At 48.9% G+C, this 19143-nt stretch overlaps 2 protein-coding genes across 2 annotated transcripts; both read left to right on the top strand.

Annotated features, from left to right (window-relative positions):
• Positions 1–4883: 4883 nt before the first annotated feature.
• On the top strand, positions 4884–6834 carry LOC101757180 (solute carrier family 25 member 44). The gene has a single exon (XM_004985457.3). The coding sequence runs from the start codon at positions 5495–5497 to the stop codon at positions 6485–6487; it is 993 nt and encodes a 330-aa protein (XP_004985514.1). The 5' UTR covers positions 4884–5494; the 3' UTR covers positions 6488–6834.
• A 3548-nt stretch (positions 6835–10382) lies between these two features.
• On the top strand, positions 10383–14074 carry LOC101756761 (omega-amidase, chloroplastic). Its single transcript, XM_004985456.3, has 10 exons — positions 10383–10636; positions 10735–10851; positions 11504–11728; positions 12135–12228; positions 12422–12496; positions 12787–12865; positions 13122–13137; positions 13249–13329; positions 13534–13616; positions 13699–14074. Exons 1-10 carry the CDS (start codon positions 10439–10441, stop codon positions 13775–13777), a joined length of 1047 nt encoding a protein of 348 aa, XP_004985513.1. The 5' UTR covers positions 10383–10438; the 3' UTR covers positions 13778–14074.
• Positions 14075–19143: the final 5069 nt, after the last annotated feature.

Raw genomic sequence — 19143 nt, 5'->3', positions numbered from 1 at the left:
ATGGCTTTGTGATAAACTCAAAAGCGTGACAAAATTATATGTTATCCACTGAAAAAGAATGGGTATTTTCCTGATCAAGTTAACTGCAAGAAATTGTTCAAAATGAAAAGGCCACAAAATCTTATTGTTCGGATAAGTAGCAAAAAACTAGATAGAAAATTAGCAAGGGACTTGTTTTCCAATTTGCTTACAAGAGCTCGAAGAACACTTAAATAAGAGCTACTATACAAGATGCCACATCAAAAAAAAAATTCGGAAAGAATGCATTGCTATAATATCAGCCTAAGAAATAATAGAAGTCAACTGTGTCCCATGCAGTTCGGATAAGCACATCCTTCGTATAGGATTAAGTCGTAATCACGCATTACAAGGTTAACCACGGCTGCGGAAACCATAGCACACGTGATGCCACGGCACTAGCTACACAAAAGCAACGGGCTTTGAACTTTCAAACCCTAATGCTCGGCCAGTTAGAAGATTCTAGAAGGGATATATATAAAATTGCAAATTAACTTGAGTGCCCTCCTTGATCCTTATCCACCAATCGTACCATCAGCCAAAGCTAATGCTATATTGCATTGGATTGGGTATTTTTATGGGTACGACAAAATATAATGGGAAGCCCCCCTTAATCCTCACCTTTACGCTGGACTGGACGGTGAACGACACCATCTCTCCAACGGCTAATCTTATCCATGTTCTCAACTGACAACCTAATGGTGCTATATTCGTGTATTGTTAATGCTAATCTACTAGTAAATTGTACTGGCGCCACATGATTAACTTTGGTGAAAGAGATAGCAACAAAAAAGCGGGCGTGCATAAGATAAGACAATGCCCAAAAAAAATTCTGCAAAATGCATTGGGAAGGTAAGATAAGTAGAGCGGATAAGGCGCCCACCGTAAAAGTCAAAAAAGAAGATCTCATATTGAATATGAATGGAGGTTGGCAATTCCAAACCCTTTGCATTCATGTGATTTTTGCACGTCATCGTGCATTAGCTTGCTTTTCGTTAAGAGGAACTGCATAAGTAAAGGCATTTCAGCATTCCACGGTGAATTCAGATTGATTTAGTTAAATACTACTTAGTTCCGAATCTGATAAACATTGGAAGATAACTCAAGAATACTAGAATGTGACATTGTCAATTTATTGGGTGGAGAACACTGCCTTTGTTAGAAAATAAAACAGCATGCCAATGTATTGGGTGGAGAACAATTGAAAAGAATTATACGGAGGCGGGCTAGTTCTACAAAGGAGCTATTTCATGCATCACCGATTCACATCAATGAATGGAAAACAACACAGCAGGCTAGCAAGTGAGTTCATTCTGTTTTCTTATGGTTCTATATAGTTTGTCTGACATGTCATCACAAAACAGTTCAACTTATATTTTGGCTGAGTCTCATCGGTCATAGATAAACTACTAGTAGTAGCAGTAAAGAGTCAATGTTTCTTAGAACAAACTTCAGATGAAATGCCATATGATGTGAACATAGCAGTGTGAATGACTGTAATATGCCCTCAACATGTCATAGGAAGTACTAACTAGCTAGCCAGGTCAATTGAATTGGCCACGAAGCATGACGACACGTCTTGGAAACTTGCTAGACTTCAGTTATAGATCTTATTGTTATTGAGTCAACCTCTCGGCGAAAAAAAAAATGGTGCGAGTTACGCATTCCCTTGAAGAAGTAAGCGAACAGCTCATAATATGATAGTATATTATTAGTCTGATAATCTAGGCGAAAGAACTAAAAGCTAGTCAAATGTCGATTATCAGATTGTAATGTATTCGAAAAAAATCGTGCCAGTAATGCTTGACATGCAGTGAGCAGATGGTAAGATGAAAAGCGGGTTACCTTTGCAACAGGTGCGCCGCCGTTCATGTCGCGGCCACGGCTTGCGCCTCCGCCTCTTCCCCGCCAAATCGCTCCGGCCTGTTCCCGATGGCGGGACCTGGCGCATATCCTCCATCTCCAATTCTCCATCACCGCGGCTGTCTTCCACTCCCCAGCAGGAGCAACTCCTTGTAGATCCTGACCGAACGGCCCCACGGAATCAGTCCACCGCGCCGGCAGGAAGATGACTAGATGAGCAGAGGGCAAACGAAAACGAAGGTGGGTCCAAAATGAAAGAAACGGTTGGACGTATCACGTTTATATTCGAGGCCGTCCTTTCTTTTCTGGGCTTCTTTTCTCTGCCTCATCTCCTCCCTAGGCCTAAAAGCCCACGCTCGAAATATTGAAGCCCACGTACGTTCTAAACAGTGTAGCGAAGAGACGGGGAGCCAGGCCATGCGCGAGCAAACAGAATGGCTGGAAAAATCCACTGGAAAAGACACACTTGTATACAAAATCCACACGGCCATCTGTTCGTTTTTTAATGTACAAAATCCACTGGAAAAGACACACTGATCCGATCCTTTAGCAAAGCTGGAGAACACTACTGCGATCCGGAGAAGAAAAGCAGATAACGTAGTTTGCATTCTCGATTCTTTTGTATGGGCGCGCTGGTCTGATCCTTTTGAGGAGAAGCTACGGTTGTGCTTACATGCTACGTAGGCTGGTATGTGTTTTTTTCACAAGAAAATTTGTTGCTACCCTTTCGCGGCTCCACGGCTCGAGGAAGGGCGCATCGAGTGAGATGGGTCGGAGAAGGAAGCGTCGAGGCCGCAGCCTTTCGGCCGCCGCAGGGCGGAACTAGCCCCTCAGATGACTCCCGGCGAGAGCTACAGTGCCGTCGCCACCGACTGTTCTGTCGTCTACCTGCTTGACCGTGACCTAGAGCTACAGGGTTCACTTGTACAGTTCGCTTCGGCTCAACCGCTCAACCTTTGAAAAATCTTAAGTTCAGTGCTTGCTGTCCTGTCTAACATCTCGATCCCTGATTCCCTGGATTCGGTGTTACTGGAACAGTAACTTGGTCAAATCGTGGAGTCCACGTGCTGCTAAAAAGAATGTGGAATCTGCGCTGCGGTACCAACGGTTTAACGGTTTTACTTACCTCCCCTTGTTTTCGTCTTGGTTCTGAGCATTGGGACACTCGCCATCTTCTTCGGCCAAATTCCAAGCAAAGTATTGGCAAAACGAAAACGAAACAAATTTGAAAGAAAAAACGGCGTGCACGAGCTGGAGCACCGTCGAACGAAAACATATCGGACCCGTCACCCGTGGAAAATCGGACTGCCAAGCGACGACGAAACACGTCGTGGTCTGCAACAGAGAGCCACCAGCAGGTGTGCACACCCCGTGGAGGCCATGAGCCCCAGACCTCGGCGCGCGCGTGTGGCGTGGGCGCGTGGCCCCTCGAGAATCCAACGGCCGGGCACGCTGGGCCCGTCCCGTCCCGCCCACTAGATCCGCCCGTCGTAGCCCATGGATCCTCCTCTCCAACTCTACGGGCGCCCAACGAACCGCGCGTCGCCCGCCTCGCGCGTGCGTGCGCACACGCAGCCACATCGCAACGCAACAAAGGTGGCGATCCAAACCGTACGTACGTGGGGCCGCTCGGTGCGACCCGCCCGTCAAGGGGTGGTGGATGTGGCGTCGGGAGGTTGGAGGTGGAGCCACTTTTGGCCACAGAACCGAGACAAATGATGGTGCCCCGCGTCTACAATGCAGCATGCCATTGCCGGCATCTCCGGAGGGGAGAAAAAGAAAAACCGAACTGTGGCTGAACGTCACAGTACTAGACTGCTGGTATACCGCACTCTCGTCTTGTTCCATGCTTGGCGCGTGACTCCCTAACTATTTTTCTTGCGAATTGTTAAGGACAAGCTGGGATTGTGTTTCTGTTTGTTTGGCGGGGAAGATGGTTCCAAAAAAATGTTTAAATCACCCAAATTAAGGAATGTTTGCTTGCATGATATGCGCCACCAAGAGCACGAATTCAGGAAACGCATGCAGTGGAGCAAAAAATGAACCGCTCATATGAGTCCATACAATTGAAAGCTGGCAACACTCTTATTACCTTGCTAGTCTCATTATTTGCATCTACTGTAGAAATGTGAATAAACAAGATAATATGTGATCAAAGCTTTTTATGTGCAATTTTTGGTTCCTGGCTGCACAATATCAATGCCCTTAACATTCGACTTAACATTTGTCTCTTGCGAGCACGAAGTCCTCGAGCAACCTGTTTTTTTATTTGTGTGGAATATTTTGCACGTAAGCGTTACTCAAATGTGTGAAACAACTACACAAAGTGAACTTGTATTTATGCATAAAGCCAATAAGCGTTACTCAAATGTGTGAAAGAACTGCACAAAGTGAACTTGTATTTATGCATAAAGTGAACAAGCGTTACTCAAATGTGTGAAACAACTACACAAAAAGTGAACTTGTATTTATGCATAAAACGAAAATGATACCATTTTACGTAGAAAAACCGTACACTCTTCCAACATTTATCATTTCGAGCGTTTCGGTAGACCATTCCCTGTCACGGCATCAAACTCGTAAGCTTCTAAAATTGCAGACTACTACTCCACCTCATCATGCAAATCCAGCTCCTATGTCCAATCGCCAATGATGCATCTTCAAATATAAACCCTATTGGCTACAAGTTCGGATCTACCCACGAACGATAGCACACAGAAATATTTGGGCCGGCGTGTCGGCGACCCATCTCTCAATATTGGGCCATGTTTAGTTACTCCCAACTCCCAACTTTGACACTATGCAAAAAGAAGATTCCCCATCACATCAAACTTGCGGTACATGCATGGAGTACTAAATGTAGATGAAATTAAAAACTAATTGCACAGTTTTGTTGTACTTTGCAAGACGAATCTTTTGAGCCTAATTAGTCAATATTTGGACAATAATTCACAAATACAAACGAAACGCTACAGTGTGCTACAGTGCTGTAACAGTAATTTGGCACCTCCCAAATTCCCCAACTAAACAAGGCCTTGATTGCTTTTTATTGTGGGCGAGCTCCTTGTCTCTGTGTGCGCAACACTCCAACTCGCCCATTAAAAATGGCGTCCTCTCACACAGACGGTGGCCACCTTTCCCGCGAGATCCAGCCAATGGGAGACGCCCACCGTCCCACCGGCGGTCTCCAGTCACCCCTCGCAACAGTAACCGATAAACCCAGCGTCCCGACACGCATCTTCGCCGCCACGTGCCGGTCGCCGTCCGGCCATATCCTCTCCCGATAAGGCAGTGCGGCTGTGGCCACGCCACCAACCTTCCGTATAAATATTCACTTACCCCCTCGGGATCCCAAAGAATCGCACACTCCGCGCTGCTTCCCGATCTCGCCTGGCTTTTTTTTCCGTTTCATTCAAGGATCCGAAGCGCTCCTCTTTTCTTGCACTTCGTTCATTCGGTGTGTGCTCGCCGGAGAGGGGGGAAGGGAAGCTGCCGTCGGTCTGCAGCGGCGAGATGGTGGTTCATCTGGTGCTGGCTTGAATTTCTTGGCTGCGAGGTTCGATTGGGTTTTGGTAGGCGAGAGAGTTGCTGGTAGGAAGCTGTGGAGGAAACGATGAGCTTCAGCGCCGTGGATATGGAGGAGGAGAGCGGCGCTGCGGCCGCGGCGGCAGCGGCGGAAGAGATCCGGCGGCTGCCGGCGGAGGTGAACTGGGAGATGCTCGACAAGTCGCGGTTCTTCGTCCTCGGCGCGGCGCTCTTCTCGGGCGTGTCCGCGGCGCTGTACCCGGCCGTGGTGGTCAAGACGCACCTGCAGGTGGCGCCGCCGCCCGCGGCGGCTACCGCGACCGCCGCCGCCATCCTCCGGCGCGACGGCCTCAGAGGGTTCTACCGCGGGTTCGGCGCGTCGCTGGCCGGCACGGTGCCAGCGCGCGCGCTCTACATGGCGGCGCTCGAGGCCACCAAGAGCTCGGTCGGATCCGCCGCCGTCCGGCTCGGCGTCTCCGAGCCCGCCGCGTCGGCGGTCGCCTCAGCCGCCGCGGGCGTCTCCGCCGCCGTCGCCGCGCAGGTCGTGTGGACCCCCGTGGACGTCATCAGCCAGCGGCTGATGGTCCAGACCTCCGCCACCTGCCGCTACCGCGGCGGCGCGGATGCCTTCAGGAAGATCCTCCTCGCCGACGGCGTCCGCGGGCTGTACCGCGGGTTCGGCCTCTCCATCCTGACCTACGCGCCGTCCAACGCCGTGTGGTGGTCGACCTACGCCATGGCGCAGCGGTGCCTCTGGCGCGTCGTCGGCGCCGAGCGCTCCGAGAGCTACCCGTCCCTGATGGCCGTGCAGGGCGCGAGCGCCGCCGTGGCCGGGGGTGCGGCGGCGCTGGTGACCATGCCGCTGGACACCGTGAAGACGCGGCTCCAGGTGATGGAGGCCGACGCGGCGCGCCCCACGCTGGCGAGCACCGTGCGCGGCCTGCTCAAGGAAGGCGGGTGGGCGGCGTGCTACCGCGGGCTTGGGCCGAGGTGGGGGTCCATGTCGCTGTCCGCGGCCACCATGGTGACCACCTACGAGTTCCTGAAGCGGCTCTCGGCCAAGGAGGGCTCCCTGGGCTAGATCCTCCGTCCCTAACCTTAGCGATGATCTTTCAAGTGATGAGCCGACCGAATCCGTCCGTGTCCGTCCGTCCTCGAAGCGAGATCGATCGATGATCCATGAGGGGTGGTTGATTAGGAATCCTCTCTTGTACATAAGCTCAAGTTATTTGCCGTTCTTGTTTCTTGATCCGGCGCTATAGAGTAATAGAGGGTGGGCTGTGGGCAGGAAGAAGAACTAGAAAGGGTTTTAGGATGCAGAAATTTTGCTGGCTTTTGCTGTGGCGCTGCGGCTGCAGATGCTGCTATGATGATGATGAAAACTTCTATGGAAATGGAGAATTTCCGGTCAAAACTCGTGTTGATTTCCCTCCCTGTGTTCACTACTCTTAAGGTCCCCTTTAACCGTTTTCTGGTGAAGCTTTACCAAAGGAGCACGAGCAAGATGGCTCCCATCCAGGAGCTTCGGGAAATCCACTCTAGCTTTTTGGTGGGGGAAGCCGAACAAATTGGTTCCCCACGGCTTCACCCTCAGCCGCGGGGGCAACTGACCTTTTTGCCCACCGTGACCCGCGGCGGGGGAGGCAGCGCTGGGGCCGTAGGGCGCGAGGTGGAGTGAGGCGATGCTGGGGTCCAGCGCCGGGAGCCTGCGCTATGGGGCAACGAACAGCGGCACTAGGGGCTGTCAGTGGAGGGGAGGCGTTAGGTAGCGGTAGAACAGAGAAGCATGAGCCTGCCGCCTGCGGATGGATAGCGGATGCCATTGCGAGTGGACAAGGCGAGCGGATGGCGTTATCTGGGAATAAGGTGAGGAAAGAAAGATACGGAAATGAAGGAAAGAGAAAAAAAGGAAGGGAGAAAAAAGAAAAAGGAAAGAAAAAAATAAGGAAAGTTATTGTGGACATTTCACATTTTTATATATTTGAAACAATCCAGAGAAGCTGTTTTGACAAATATTTTTCTAACCACACAAGCTGGAGGTAGAAAAAATTGCTCCACCAGAGAAGCTACAGTCGGAATCGTTTCAGCTAAAGCCACGATCCCCTAATAATGCATTGTTGCGTTAGTCAATGGACTTATCACTTGTGGTAGTGTTGAAGCTTGTTTACCTAGGGGGTGTTTGGGAGGAGGGGGCTAAATTTTAGCCCCCGTCACATCGAATGTTTGGACACTAATTAGGAGTATTAAACTTAGATTAATTACAAAACTAATTACACAACCCCTAGGCTAAATCGCGAGACGAATCTATTAAGCCTAATTAGTGCATGATTTGACAATGTGGTGCTACAGTAACCATTCACTAATGATGGATTAATTAGGCTCAATAGATTCGTCTCGCGATTTAGCCTAGGGGTTCTGCAATTAGTTTTGTAATTAGCTTATGTTTAGTCCTCTTAATTAGTATCCGAACATCCGATGTGACAGGGCTAAAGTTTAGCCTCCTCCTTCCAAACAGCCTCCTAGTCTGCTGAGTGTTGTGCATTAGCTGCATCACTGTCATGACCTTGCTTTGCTTCTTGGAATGGATTACCTGGGTTTGGTGGGTGGTGCCCGCGGTCGCGTCGCGTCTCTTCACCATCTTCTTCGCTTCCTTCTACGTTGTACCCGGGAAAACGCTGCTGCGACCTGACCTGATCCAACAGCTTTCCTGAGGTGATTCTCGCACATCGGAAGTTGCAATGGAACAAGGAACACTGTGTCGCCACTTCGATGAGCCTCACGCTCACGGATTCCCGGAATCTGGGACATGAGGGGGAAAAAAGGGGAGCGGAAGCGCAAGAAAAGTTCGTTCGCATGATAGGTGAGTGCACTAGTGATGGTCACGACACTCACGACCCGTTCTGAGTTTGGTCACTTGAGAGGACTGCAGGTAGACGCGGCCTTGATCTTGGAGGGCAGGAAACAGTTGCACGATTGATTAGAGGAGGGAAAGCCTGGGGTGACAGCGAAAGAAATGCAGATTTTAACACCTGTAGGGATCAGGCGGCAGGTGGTGATGTTTGCTAAGCGGAATATTACCAAATATAAACAACCGTGTGCTCCCCAATTCTCGCACACCAATGCCTATCCGACTCGTTGGATCGGTCGAAGAAGCCTCGAGAAACCTTCGCGCATTAGAATCAGGGGTATAAGCAGTACAGCACATCCACTCGTCACCGCATAGAAAAACAGGGGCTGCTGCCGGTGCCGTTGATATGGGACACCGGTGAAGGATCGATTCGTTTCGTTTCCCTGGACAGATTCTCGTTTCCTGCCTACTACTACTCCCAATTGATAGGCTACGGGCTCTAGGTTACGGACGGACGTGTTGTCTCGCGCTCTCGCAATCAGGAGGCTGCAGGGTCCTAGATTTGCACGACCTTGTCGACGGCAAAGACTGTCTTGATTTGCAGCGGCATCAGGCAACCCATCGATCATGCGTGGTTCGAGCAAGTCATTTGACACTGCCGCAAAAAGGCACGAGAAGAGAGCAAAATGAGTCCGGGAGCAGATGAGCAGTCCCCTGCAAGGCGGATACAGATGAGCAAAACGGAGTCATCACCGCCTGCCAATTCTCTCCCATCTCCTTGGAGCCAAGGGCAAGGCTAAGACCAAGTGTGACATAGGAACGGAGCTTATAATGTCGCTGCCCCTCATTCACGGTTAACAACGACGTGCGGCGAAAACGCGCACAAGCTCTGCTATAATGTCGTGTCAATTGTGTCAAGCATCGCATTTAAAAACCCACGGTGCACTTTTTTGCAATGGCGTTGATGATTTTTCGTACTTTCTTAAAAAAAAATAAATTGCAGGTCGTTTTGACTTTTCTAAATTTATAGATATTATTATGCACCTAGACACACACTATATTTATGAATAAAAAAGCTAAAATAACCTACAATTTGGAACAGAGGGAGTACATACATAATTTAATCCTCGTTCACTGGTCCTGTAAGTCAATAACTTCTAGCGAAGTGAGATGAAAGATGGTAACCAACTTCTAAGTTTACCACTCGGGCATTATTTCAGCTAATTGTTCTTTCGGTGGTAATACACAACGTCTCCCGTTTACGGTGATTTCATCAATCTCAGCACGCATCAACCAGTCTTTCATAGGCTCCTAAAAAGGATGGGTGTACCAAAATTAAATGTTTTCATTATTCCCTTCTTTATTAGTGTTGCATGATGCTCTGCCACGCCAGTGGAGCCACTGCATTTCTCGGGCAACTTTATTCAATGTTTCATTCTATGGTGCTATACTAAGGCATCATCAAGTGTGAGCTCAGATGCGGAGTTAAGCTGGGCGAAAGTGTACTGTGCTGTGCACCAGGCACCAGCTTGAGGTGCAACGGCAGCAGATGAGCAGACGAGTTTCCTGGACTAGGCTTGGTAAAGCGAAGGAGAGCTTTGTGAAATCTGGTACACGGGCCCGCAATTTGTTGAACAAAAGAGGCTGGCTGGGCTTGATGATCCTCGGTCGATCGTCTAGCTGGGCCGATCTCTGGGTGGGTGTGCACTCCGTGTCGAGCTGGGCCGATTTCTGGGGGTACTCCGTGCTCAACAGAAAGGGCCCAGCACAAGGCAGGAACATCGCGCAAGGCTGCTCCGGCTTGTCATGGTGTCACTCGCTGAAAAGGTTCTTGTGGAGATCAGAAATTCGCGATGCGAGCTGGAACCGGACGACGGCGCGGTCGCGCCGCCGATGGTTGGCCGGCTACTGGATTGGCACGGTGACGTGACGGCCATCTAAACTGCTGGTGGCGGCGCTGTCCTTGCCTTCAGGTAAAAAACCAGCACGAATAGTGCTGTCAGCCACTAGTCCATCACCAAACGTTTGCAGCCACATCACTCGCTGACATACCGGCCCCACGAGCAGCTGATGGCCTGATGCCCATCCATCCGCCCAACCCAACCACTCCCCCAACCGGTCGCCGTCACGGCGCACGCCTCCTCGCCAGCCGCTACACTGCTACACCACCGCACCCCGCATGAGATGAGAGCCGCAGCCACATCCACTGCCGCCGCGCTCCTCGCCCCGCGCCTGACGTGCTCCGCCATCCGCGCTCGCCTCTCCTCCTCCCGCCTCCCACTCCGCCGCATCGCCGCCATGGCCGCCGCCCCCTCCTCCTTCCGTCCGGAGGAGGCGCGCTCCCCTCCCGCCCTCGAGCTCCCGATCCCGCCTCTCTCCAAGGTGATGCCTCCTTCCTGGTTCGGATTCCTTCGGTTTTGACTTTTGAATTAGGTGGGGGCTTGATCTGACCTCGCTGTGGGTTCTATTCCGTGAGCCAGTTCAAGGTGGCGATGTGCCAGCTCTCGGTGACGCCGGACAAGGCTCGCAACATCGCGCACGCGCGTGCGGCCATCGAGGCGGCGGCCGCCGACGGCGCCAAGCTCGTGCTCCTCCCCGTGAGTCTCTAATAACAAGCTTCCTGCTATCATCTGCTCTTTGGGTACTGATGTCTGCTAGTTGACCTCGAAGTGGAATGGTATCGTCGGTTAGTAGTGATCGCGTTTATTGTTTAACGCTTTGAAGACTTGTGCATAGGAGCTTGTGCTCATCACATCATTTGGTCGATTGATCGGTGATTGTACAAGGTGCAAGCCCTGACTGCTATTGTTATGCCTCTGACCGAGGATTCAATTGTTGGTTTTGGGGGTAGTGTCATTGTATTATATCACGGTCAGGTCTAGCTCTGGAATGTTACATACCTACATAATCTAGGCTTTGGCAGATTATCGCTTGAAATTTGAGGTAGTGCTTACTGTATCATATCATGTTCAGAGGTCTAATTCTGAAGCTTTATATGCGTACTAATCTAGGCTTAGGAAGATCACTGTTTTAAATTGGAGCAAAATTTATCTTATGGGTCCGCTTTGGATCCAACTCAAGGGTTTTATGCATCAGGCAGTTCAGATATGTTGACTTTAGGTTCAGATCATTGAAAAAGTTTCTCACATTACCCATTGCAAATTTTCACGCAGATATCATATTCTCTCATGAGGCAACACTTTAGAAGCATGATCCGTGCTTACGTTGCTTTGTTACATATACCTGTAGGAGATATGGAACGGTCCGTACTCAAATGACAGCTTTCCAGAGTACGCTGAGGACATTGAAGCTGGTGGAGATGCAGCCCCTTCGTTTTCAATGATGTCGGAGGTTGCTCGCAGCTTGCAAATTACTCTTGTTGGTGGGTCCATAGCTGAACGTTCTGGTAACAACTTGTACAATACATGCTGCGTCTTTGGTTCAGATGGCAAGCTTAAGGGTAAACATAGAAAGGTACTGTTGAAACTCCTAGTAGCAATACAGTTTTCTGTTCTTATTGACTAGATCAGATTCATGAAAAGGTACGTTTCTCAATGCACATGATACTGTGGCAAATTTATATATCTAATTAATGCTATATTGTATCCCACATTATAACAACTCGCAGTAATACCTGAATCATGCCAGCTTGGCAGCTCCAACTAATGGTATTACCTCACTCTTCCAGTGAATGTGAACACTGAACACATTGCGGTGTTGACACTTGGTAGATGCATATTTGACCACATCCATCTTTATGGGAATGCTGATTATCTTACTTTCACTTTTTTGTCCCCTCTCACTTTCATTGTTCTCATCGTGAGTAGCTAGTTTAGCTCAGTCCTGCATATTCTGATAATGAAAATTGTGGAACTTGCAGATCCATCTTTTCGACATTGATATTCCAGGGAAGATTACTTTCAAGGAATCAAAGACTCTTACTGCTGGGCAGAGTCCTACTGTTGTAGATACAGGTTTGTCCAATTAATCTTCCATCTGCAGCTATGAGATCATTGGGCCATCCATGCTTCTGAACACTTGTTTGTTTATTAGTGTGGTATGTTCAAGTAATACCAGGTTGTTTGTTAGTGTCACTTGTTTGTGAAATGCATTTTGTTTTTGTTGCTGAAGCATATCTTCTAATGGCAGTGTTGATTTATTTTTCAGATGTCGGCCGAATTGGTATTGGTATATGCTATGACATCCGTTTCCAGGAATTAGCAATGCTGTATGCTGCAAGAGGTATGACTTCCTCGTCTATTGTTTATAAACTTCTGCTTCATAGCCTGTGCCACTGTATTTGGACCATGGCATCTGTTAGAATGCTAACCTAGTTGTCTTGACATGTGGAATGGGTATACACATAGTCTCAGAATCTCCTAGTAAAGCATACTCCAATTATGCTGTGTTTGTTTCAGTTTTCGGATTTTTAGTTACTATTAACAAGAACACAGTAATACAGCTTCCTACTGTTTCTGACAATTTGAAAAATAATGAAACTGATGAAATAGACTAAGCTCATTCGACTGCAGGTGCTCATTTGTTGTGCTATCCTGGTGCATTCAACATGACCACTGGACCATTGCACTGGGAGCTGCTGCAAAGGGCGAGGTAATACATTAGTTTGCACCTTGAGATATGATAACAATGCAAAGGAAACTTTATGAGCTAAAATATGCTATTTATGCTTAAAATATGACAACATACTTCTATTTATGCTTTTTAACTTACCTAAAATATGCTTAAATGTAGTGAAAACTTGATTAGAACTTTTCAATCAGGATAATTATCAATCTGAAATGTCTCCACTACTTTTCTTTTGCCCATGTACTGATGACATCATTTTAATTTTTTTTTGCAATGGCAGGGCTGCAGACAACCAGGTATACTGAACCACTATGCTGGTCTTTCATTTTTCTTAGCCGTAACTTGACATTCTTGGTTGCCAGCTTTAGCCTTTAGCTTTCAAATGTTAATTGACTGTTTGGTGCCAGCTGTTTGTTGCAACATGTGGTCCGGCTCGAGATGCCAGTGCAGGTTATGTTGCTTGGGGGCACTCCACTCTTGTTGGGCCTGTAAGTTGATTTGAGATTTCCATATGCCACCTCTTAGTTCTGTCCGTAACCACCAGATATATTGTTTCCAGCCTATGACTCTACACCCCTACTAAACTAGTTCTGTTGCAGCAAAAACTTCTTGTGATTTGGTCAATAATCTGAAAACTGTACTGTAGCAAAGTGTGGTGATGCAATTAGTAACTCATTGCGTTTTTTTGCTAGTTCGGAGAGGTGATTGTGACTACTGAGCATGAGGAGACAACTATAATAGCAGAGATTGATTATTCATTGATTGAGCAGAGGAGGTAAGCTTAATGAAATCTTAGACTTTACAGTAACCTTATCAATCTCCACCTTTGTTTGACATCTGGACCAAATGTCCTCCAGGCAATTTCTTCCTCTGCAATACCAACGGCGTGGCGATCTCTACCAGCTGGTAGATGTCCAGAGACTGGGTTCTCAGTAGCGAGCCTGGATGCAGCTGTGAGCCTGTGAAGAAGCAGGAGAGTCGTTGACTCTGTAGGCTTGCTCGTACTACTTCGTTCATGAGATGCACATGCATGCCCTTGTCTTTAGAGTAATACTCCTAAAGAAATTATGATGTGGGAAGATGGAGAAGATGAATAAAGCCACTCATAATTTGTAGTACCTTCAGCGCCCCGTGTTGCCAAAGATAATTAGTCCTGTGTATTAAGACGATGTCTTGCCTTCATGAAACAAAGATAAATGGAAAGATGTTGCTCTGATTTGTTTCTTGGCTCCACCAGTTTGAACTGATTTCTCTGTCGGACCCATCCCCCCATTTGTATTGCACGGCCATCTGCATCCACAGTACTAGAGTAAATGTGTATGATGGCAGGGGTAGGGCAACCTGTGACATGCGAAAACCATCAATGATGAGGCAGGTTCCCTGGCGACGGTGCAAGGCAGCCTGCAGGCTGCAGCGCTGCAACTGCACCTCCTCAAGAACAGGGCTTCCGAAGACGACAGGCACTTGCTGCTACCCGCAGGTGGCGCACACTGTCAGTGGCTGAGGCAGGCATGGGGAGCTCATGAATCCCAGAAGCAGCCGCCGGAGCTGTGAACCAATTTAAGGCCTTCCATTCAAATTGTGTTCGAGGTTCAAATCCACTTCCCTTCAATGTACTGCTTTGCCACATTACAGAACCGATGTCGATTGTCTCAGAAATTCAGAACATCAATTTACTTTGCAATTTAACCATATGTCCTTTTTGCAATGTACTATATAGACTGAGGAGTTGAGTTTAGCCTGTAGAGCGTACCGAGTGCTTAGTGGTAATCTGGAAAACAAGACCACAATCAGAGTATGGGAAAATCCTGTACTGTATGTTTTTTTTAAAAAAAGTACTGAATGCATTATTTCTGCTGAATTTGTGTATATGAATTAGCGAAACGACAAGCAGCTCTTACCGAAGAGAAGAGAGCACTAGTATCAGCAGAGCCTCAATGGTCTGGCTTAAATTGCAAGCTGTGTGTCCGTGGTAACCCGCAGTGCCTTTCGCCGGCGTCGTCGCATGGGCCTCCTCTCTCACCGGTTTCTGGCTTAAATCGGATGGGCCTCATGCTGTGTCGCTTCCCGCCAGCAGGCTTCGATCTCGCAGTTGCTATGCTACCGCATGACCCCGCTCAGAATCAGAGCAGACCCAGAAGCACAGGCGGCACTGGGGCGCTCACGTGTTGGCGCGCGCGCGCATACAAAGACCACACGCACGTACACCGGTACACGAGGACTACCCCCCGTGCCATCGTTGCGACTCAAGGAGGCCGCCGTGGCGCCGTGCGTGCCTCCGTGTTGGACCTGCAGCGCAGACGGCCGGTGTCAGCTGTGGACGCTGTGCCGTAGCAGTGTCGACAGGTACCTAGGAGTAGGTCACTACCTCTACCTGCTCCTCCGGACCCCGGGGCGCGCAGGTAGCTGTAGCTCAGCTGACATCACGGCCAAAACTGTCGTAGACTTGTGCTGGCTAGCCAGCTTGAGTTATGCTAGTTCACTTCAAAATCCTAACTTTATACTAGGCAAAAAGAAGATTTCCCGTCACATCAAACTTGCGGTACATGCATGAAGTATTGAATGTAGACGAAATCAAAAATTAATTGCACAATTTTATTGTACTTTGCGAGATGAATCTTTTAAATCTAATTAGTCAATATTTGGATAATAATTCACAAATACAAACGAAACGCTACAATGTTGCTACAGTAATTTTGACGAGTAACCTACTAGCTAGCACAGCATGTGACGGCGATCGGGATCCGAGGTAGCATGGCACCAGACGTGCAGTGCAGCGCCGATCGCGATACGTACAAGGATACTCCTCTATCGTAGCTGCGCGGATCAGCGGATTTGCGCCGTCCGTTCAGCGCAATGGCTCATGCGGCATCGTTGCAGTAGCAGCCTGCACTGTTTGCAGCCTTGCAGGAGTGAGTAGATGCTCCGGCCAGCGGCGCCGTACGGCCGCGGCCGTGCTCGTGCAGTAACAAAGCGAAGCGACGTGGTGCCCCTGCGGTTCCTACTACTAGCAGTACCAAAAGAAGATAAAGGCGGGGGTGCACGTAGCGTCGTAGGCTCGCACGTGGGGAGCAGATCACGCGTGGCAGGCAGGGCGCCAGCCGCCAGGCCATCATTGCATTGCCATGCCAAGCCGGCGCCCGGCGGCCGCTACCGCGAAGTTTTTCTCTCGTCTCCACTCCCCATCACAAACCATCCAATGATCCAATCCGACAGTGGAAGATTACAAAATCGCCCACGAGACTTTTGAGGCGGCTTTGGCCGTATACGCTTTCGTACCGCATGCAAGTGTACTGTACTACGTGGCTCGATCGCACGGGACCGTAACTTTTGCACGCGGTAAATAAAGCGGCGCGGCGCGGCGCGGCGATCCGGTGGCACGTCGGGCCCGCATGTCATCGGAGAGGCCACGCGCGCGCTGGCTGGCTGCCGCCGCTTTCCTCTTTGGCTCTTTCTCGGCTCCCGTGTCAGGGCCGGTTTGCACCGCATCGCAGCTTCCGAGAACGTAAAGCGGTGGTGGCCTCACCAAGACACCAATCGGACACACGGATCGACCTGAGCAGGAGCAGCAGCAGAGCAGGGGGACGATGAGACGAGATGATGGCGAGGATCGAATCGGATCCGATCCGCCGAGATCGATCGGTCGGTCGGCTGGGCCCCGAGGTGCCGCCGGATCGGACATGTCTCCGGCCCGGGGCCGGGCCCGGCCGTGCGTGCGTGCGCTGGCGTCGCGGGGTGCGGGGGCGGCACCGCGCCTCGTCTTGATCCAAGCGAAAGCGCGCGCGCGCGGCATCGCAGGCTCGCAGAGCAGCACAGCACAGGGGGGGCTTTCCTTCCGCTTCCGGGCTTGCGAGTCCATACTCCAGAGGGGAGGAGTCCGCCGGTGGTCGCGGGTTGCGTGATCCACCGATGATCTTAAAGGCCCGTGCCCGCGCCTCGGGATCGGCGGCGACCGCGCTCTTCTTTTGATCGCCCGTTAGTTGGGGACCTTGGATCTTTTGGGTCACAAGTCACAACCCATTTTGACCTTCTGCGGCTGAACAAGACCTCTAGTTTTGAACGCACCACAGTCAACAGTCACACACCAACAATTAACCTGCGTGCTAGCCAAAGCGAAAGCACTGTACCAAGCTTTGACGTGAAGTGGGGTAACAATAATGCATGCGGCGGGGCGCGGAAACGTCAAACGCTGCCTGCCTGCATGGCTGCATGCATGTGCATCCTGCATCGAAGCCTGCCTATGCTTGTTGTTGGGAAGCTAGCTAGTAAGCGTGTACATACGTGCATGAGTTCGTGCTTTATTTTTTGCTACGGCCGGACGCCTAGATTACCGCTCCCCGCCATCCGTTTCAAACCGAATCACATAGCGTTCGATCGATACTCGCACGACCAGATTATTGCAAAAACTTAAAACTGCACAGCTATCCGATCCATATGGAAGTTGATTATACTGCAGGCATAAATGTCCATTCATCGCGTTGAGCCACGGCAACATTTGGTACTAGCTTTAATTCTTAATCTTCAATCTCAAAGCCTTTTTCAAGGCACAGGCACAGGCACAGGCATGTGAGTGAGTGAGTGAGTGAGCAGTAGGTGCTGGATGTAAGGCCACGCAAACGCTGCTCCATGATCTCATAATAACAAATATCTTAGCTAGGCTCATAGGCCTTGTAGCTCATATACGCCCTAGCTAGATCCCAGCACCTACCTCGCGCAACCACAGCACAATTACAAAACCCAAAAGGAATTTGCTAGTGCAGTGTTTGCTCGACCATTTTTTTTATGCTTAATGAAAGCTAGTGAATCTCTCGTATGTTAAGCTTTTCATCCCGCTTTTCAACCCCATGGTCCTTTCCTAACTTCGTATGGGGCAATTTTCATTACCCACCCGCTTAGTGCCTGGAGAAACAAACAAGGGTCAACTGCCAATGGGCAAGTAAAACCTCTCTTAATTAACTTACAGCATCTAGAAATTAAACCTATATGTGTTCATCCTAAACACTAGCTAGCTACTTCAACAAGAGCCCATACCTTTTCTTATACTATATAATTTGATAGCCAAATTGTTCTTTGAAAGCTTTATCACCGTAATGCTAAAAAAAAAATCACGACCCAAACTGCGTTTTGACCTCGCGCTCTCTCTATTGGCTAGCATCGTCCAAGGAACAAGTAGCCAGCCTTATTAGTTTGATCCTAGGATTGAGCAGTGCATGTGCCTCCGCGGAGGTTTTCCACATGTAACTTTGTGCGTACTATTTATTCACTTATTTGTTTATTAAGATAAAAACATTATCCAGGCCTCTTCATCCATAGAGATACACAAGCCTAGTGCCTGTGTACACTGGCTTGCTTTGTTGTGGGAGCGCCTTCAAGGTTCAACCCACATGCTCGCCTACTTATTAAAATGAATGTTAGAACTTCCGATCCTGAATAAAATTTTTAAAAAACCTCAACAGTATACTTATTTCATATATGTTTACTATAAATTTCATACACCGCACCATACCATCCATTGGAAATCATAATGCTTATTTCGTTTCGATATCAGGGCATGTTTTTTTTTACCAACACATTGATATCCTTGTATTTCAAAAGCGTTTGCTTACGATTCTAGTTTTGCCTTATGTAAATGAAATGTTAATAGAGTAATTGTGGGGCACATCTTTGTCCTAATAACTACTGTGAACAAAATATCCAGTGCAATCATTGTCTTCATTCACGAAATGAATCACATAATGGAGTAGTAGTTGTTTAGAATGAAAAAGAGTGATTGAGTGAAGCAATTTCTCCTCGGAGTTTGTTGCAGAAATTCCTTCATGACGTTCCAGAACGCGGCCTAAAATCGCTGAGGCACAGTTCATCACTAACATGCTTATTGCGTGAGCGTAACACTTGTGCTGCTGTGCCCTTCTTTTTCCGTGTGCAGGGGGTCCCCGGCTTGCTTTCCTCATCAGCCCTGAAGATCCTTGTCCCTCTACATTTATAGCTTGGCTGGCAAGGCTGCATATGCTAAGCTAGGATGGCAATGGTACTAGCTACCCCATTTTTAGGGAACACTAGCTAGAGCCTACACGGACATAGCCACATATATCATGTATGCGTTTGAGGAGAGAATAGAGAATGTGTGCAGGGAGTAGAGTGCAGCCACTCTGAGCTGGAAGTGCTTATCTTTCCATGATGCTTATCGGCCTCTAACAGTTTTGCATTGCATGTGTGTGTGGTCCATAAAGCATGATGTTTTTTTGTTGCGAAGAGATAAAGCATGATGTACTGGTTGTACAATTTAGCCCACCAATTGGTGC

Source organism: Setaria italica, chromosome IX (genome assembly GCF_000263155.2).
Source record: "Setaria italica strain Yugu1 chromosome IX, Setaria_italica_v2.0, whole genome shotgun sequence".
Classification (NCBI taxonomy): Eukaryota; Viridiplantae; Streptophyta; class Magnoliopsida; order Poales; family Poaceae; genus Setaria; species Setaria italica.
Note: the sequence above shows the minus strand (reverse complement) of the source record. Positions and strands in the feature narration are given on the sequence as shown.

Bases quoted from the DNA above. Each gene is read 5' to 3' on its own strand.
- LOC101756761 (XM_004985456.3), top strand. From the start codon at position 10,439: ATGAGAGCCGCAGCCACATCCACTGCCGCCGCGCTCCTCGCCCCGCGC. The intron at 12,229-12,421 runs GTTTGTCCAATT...TTTATTTTTCAG, and splicing joins TCCTACTGTTGTAGATACAG to ATGTCGGCCGAATTGGTATT. The intron at 12,497-12,786 runs GTATGACTTCCT...ATTCGACTGCAG, and splicing joins AATGCTGTATGCTGCAAGAG to GTGCTCATTTGTTGTGCTAT.
- LOC101757180 (XM_004985457.3), top strand. From the start codon at position 5,495: ATGAGCTTCAGCGCCGTGGATATGGAGGAGGAGAGCGGCGCTGCGGCC.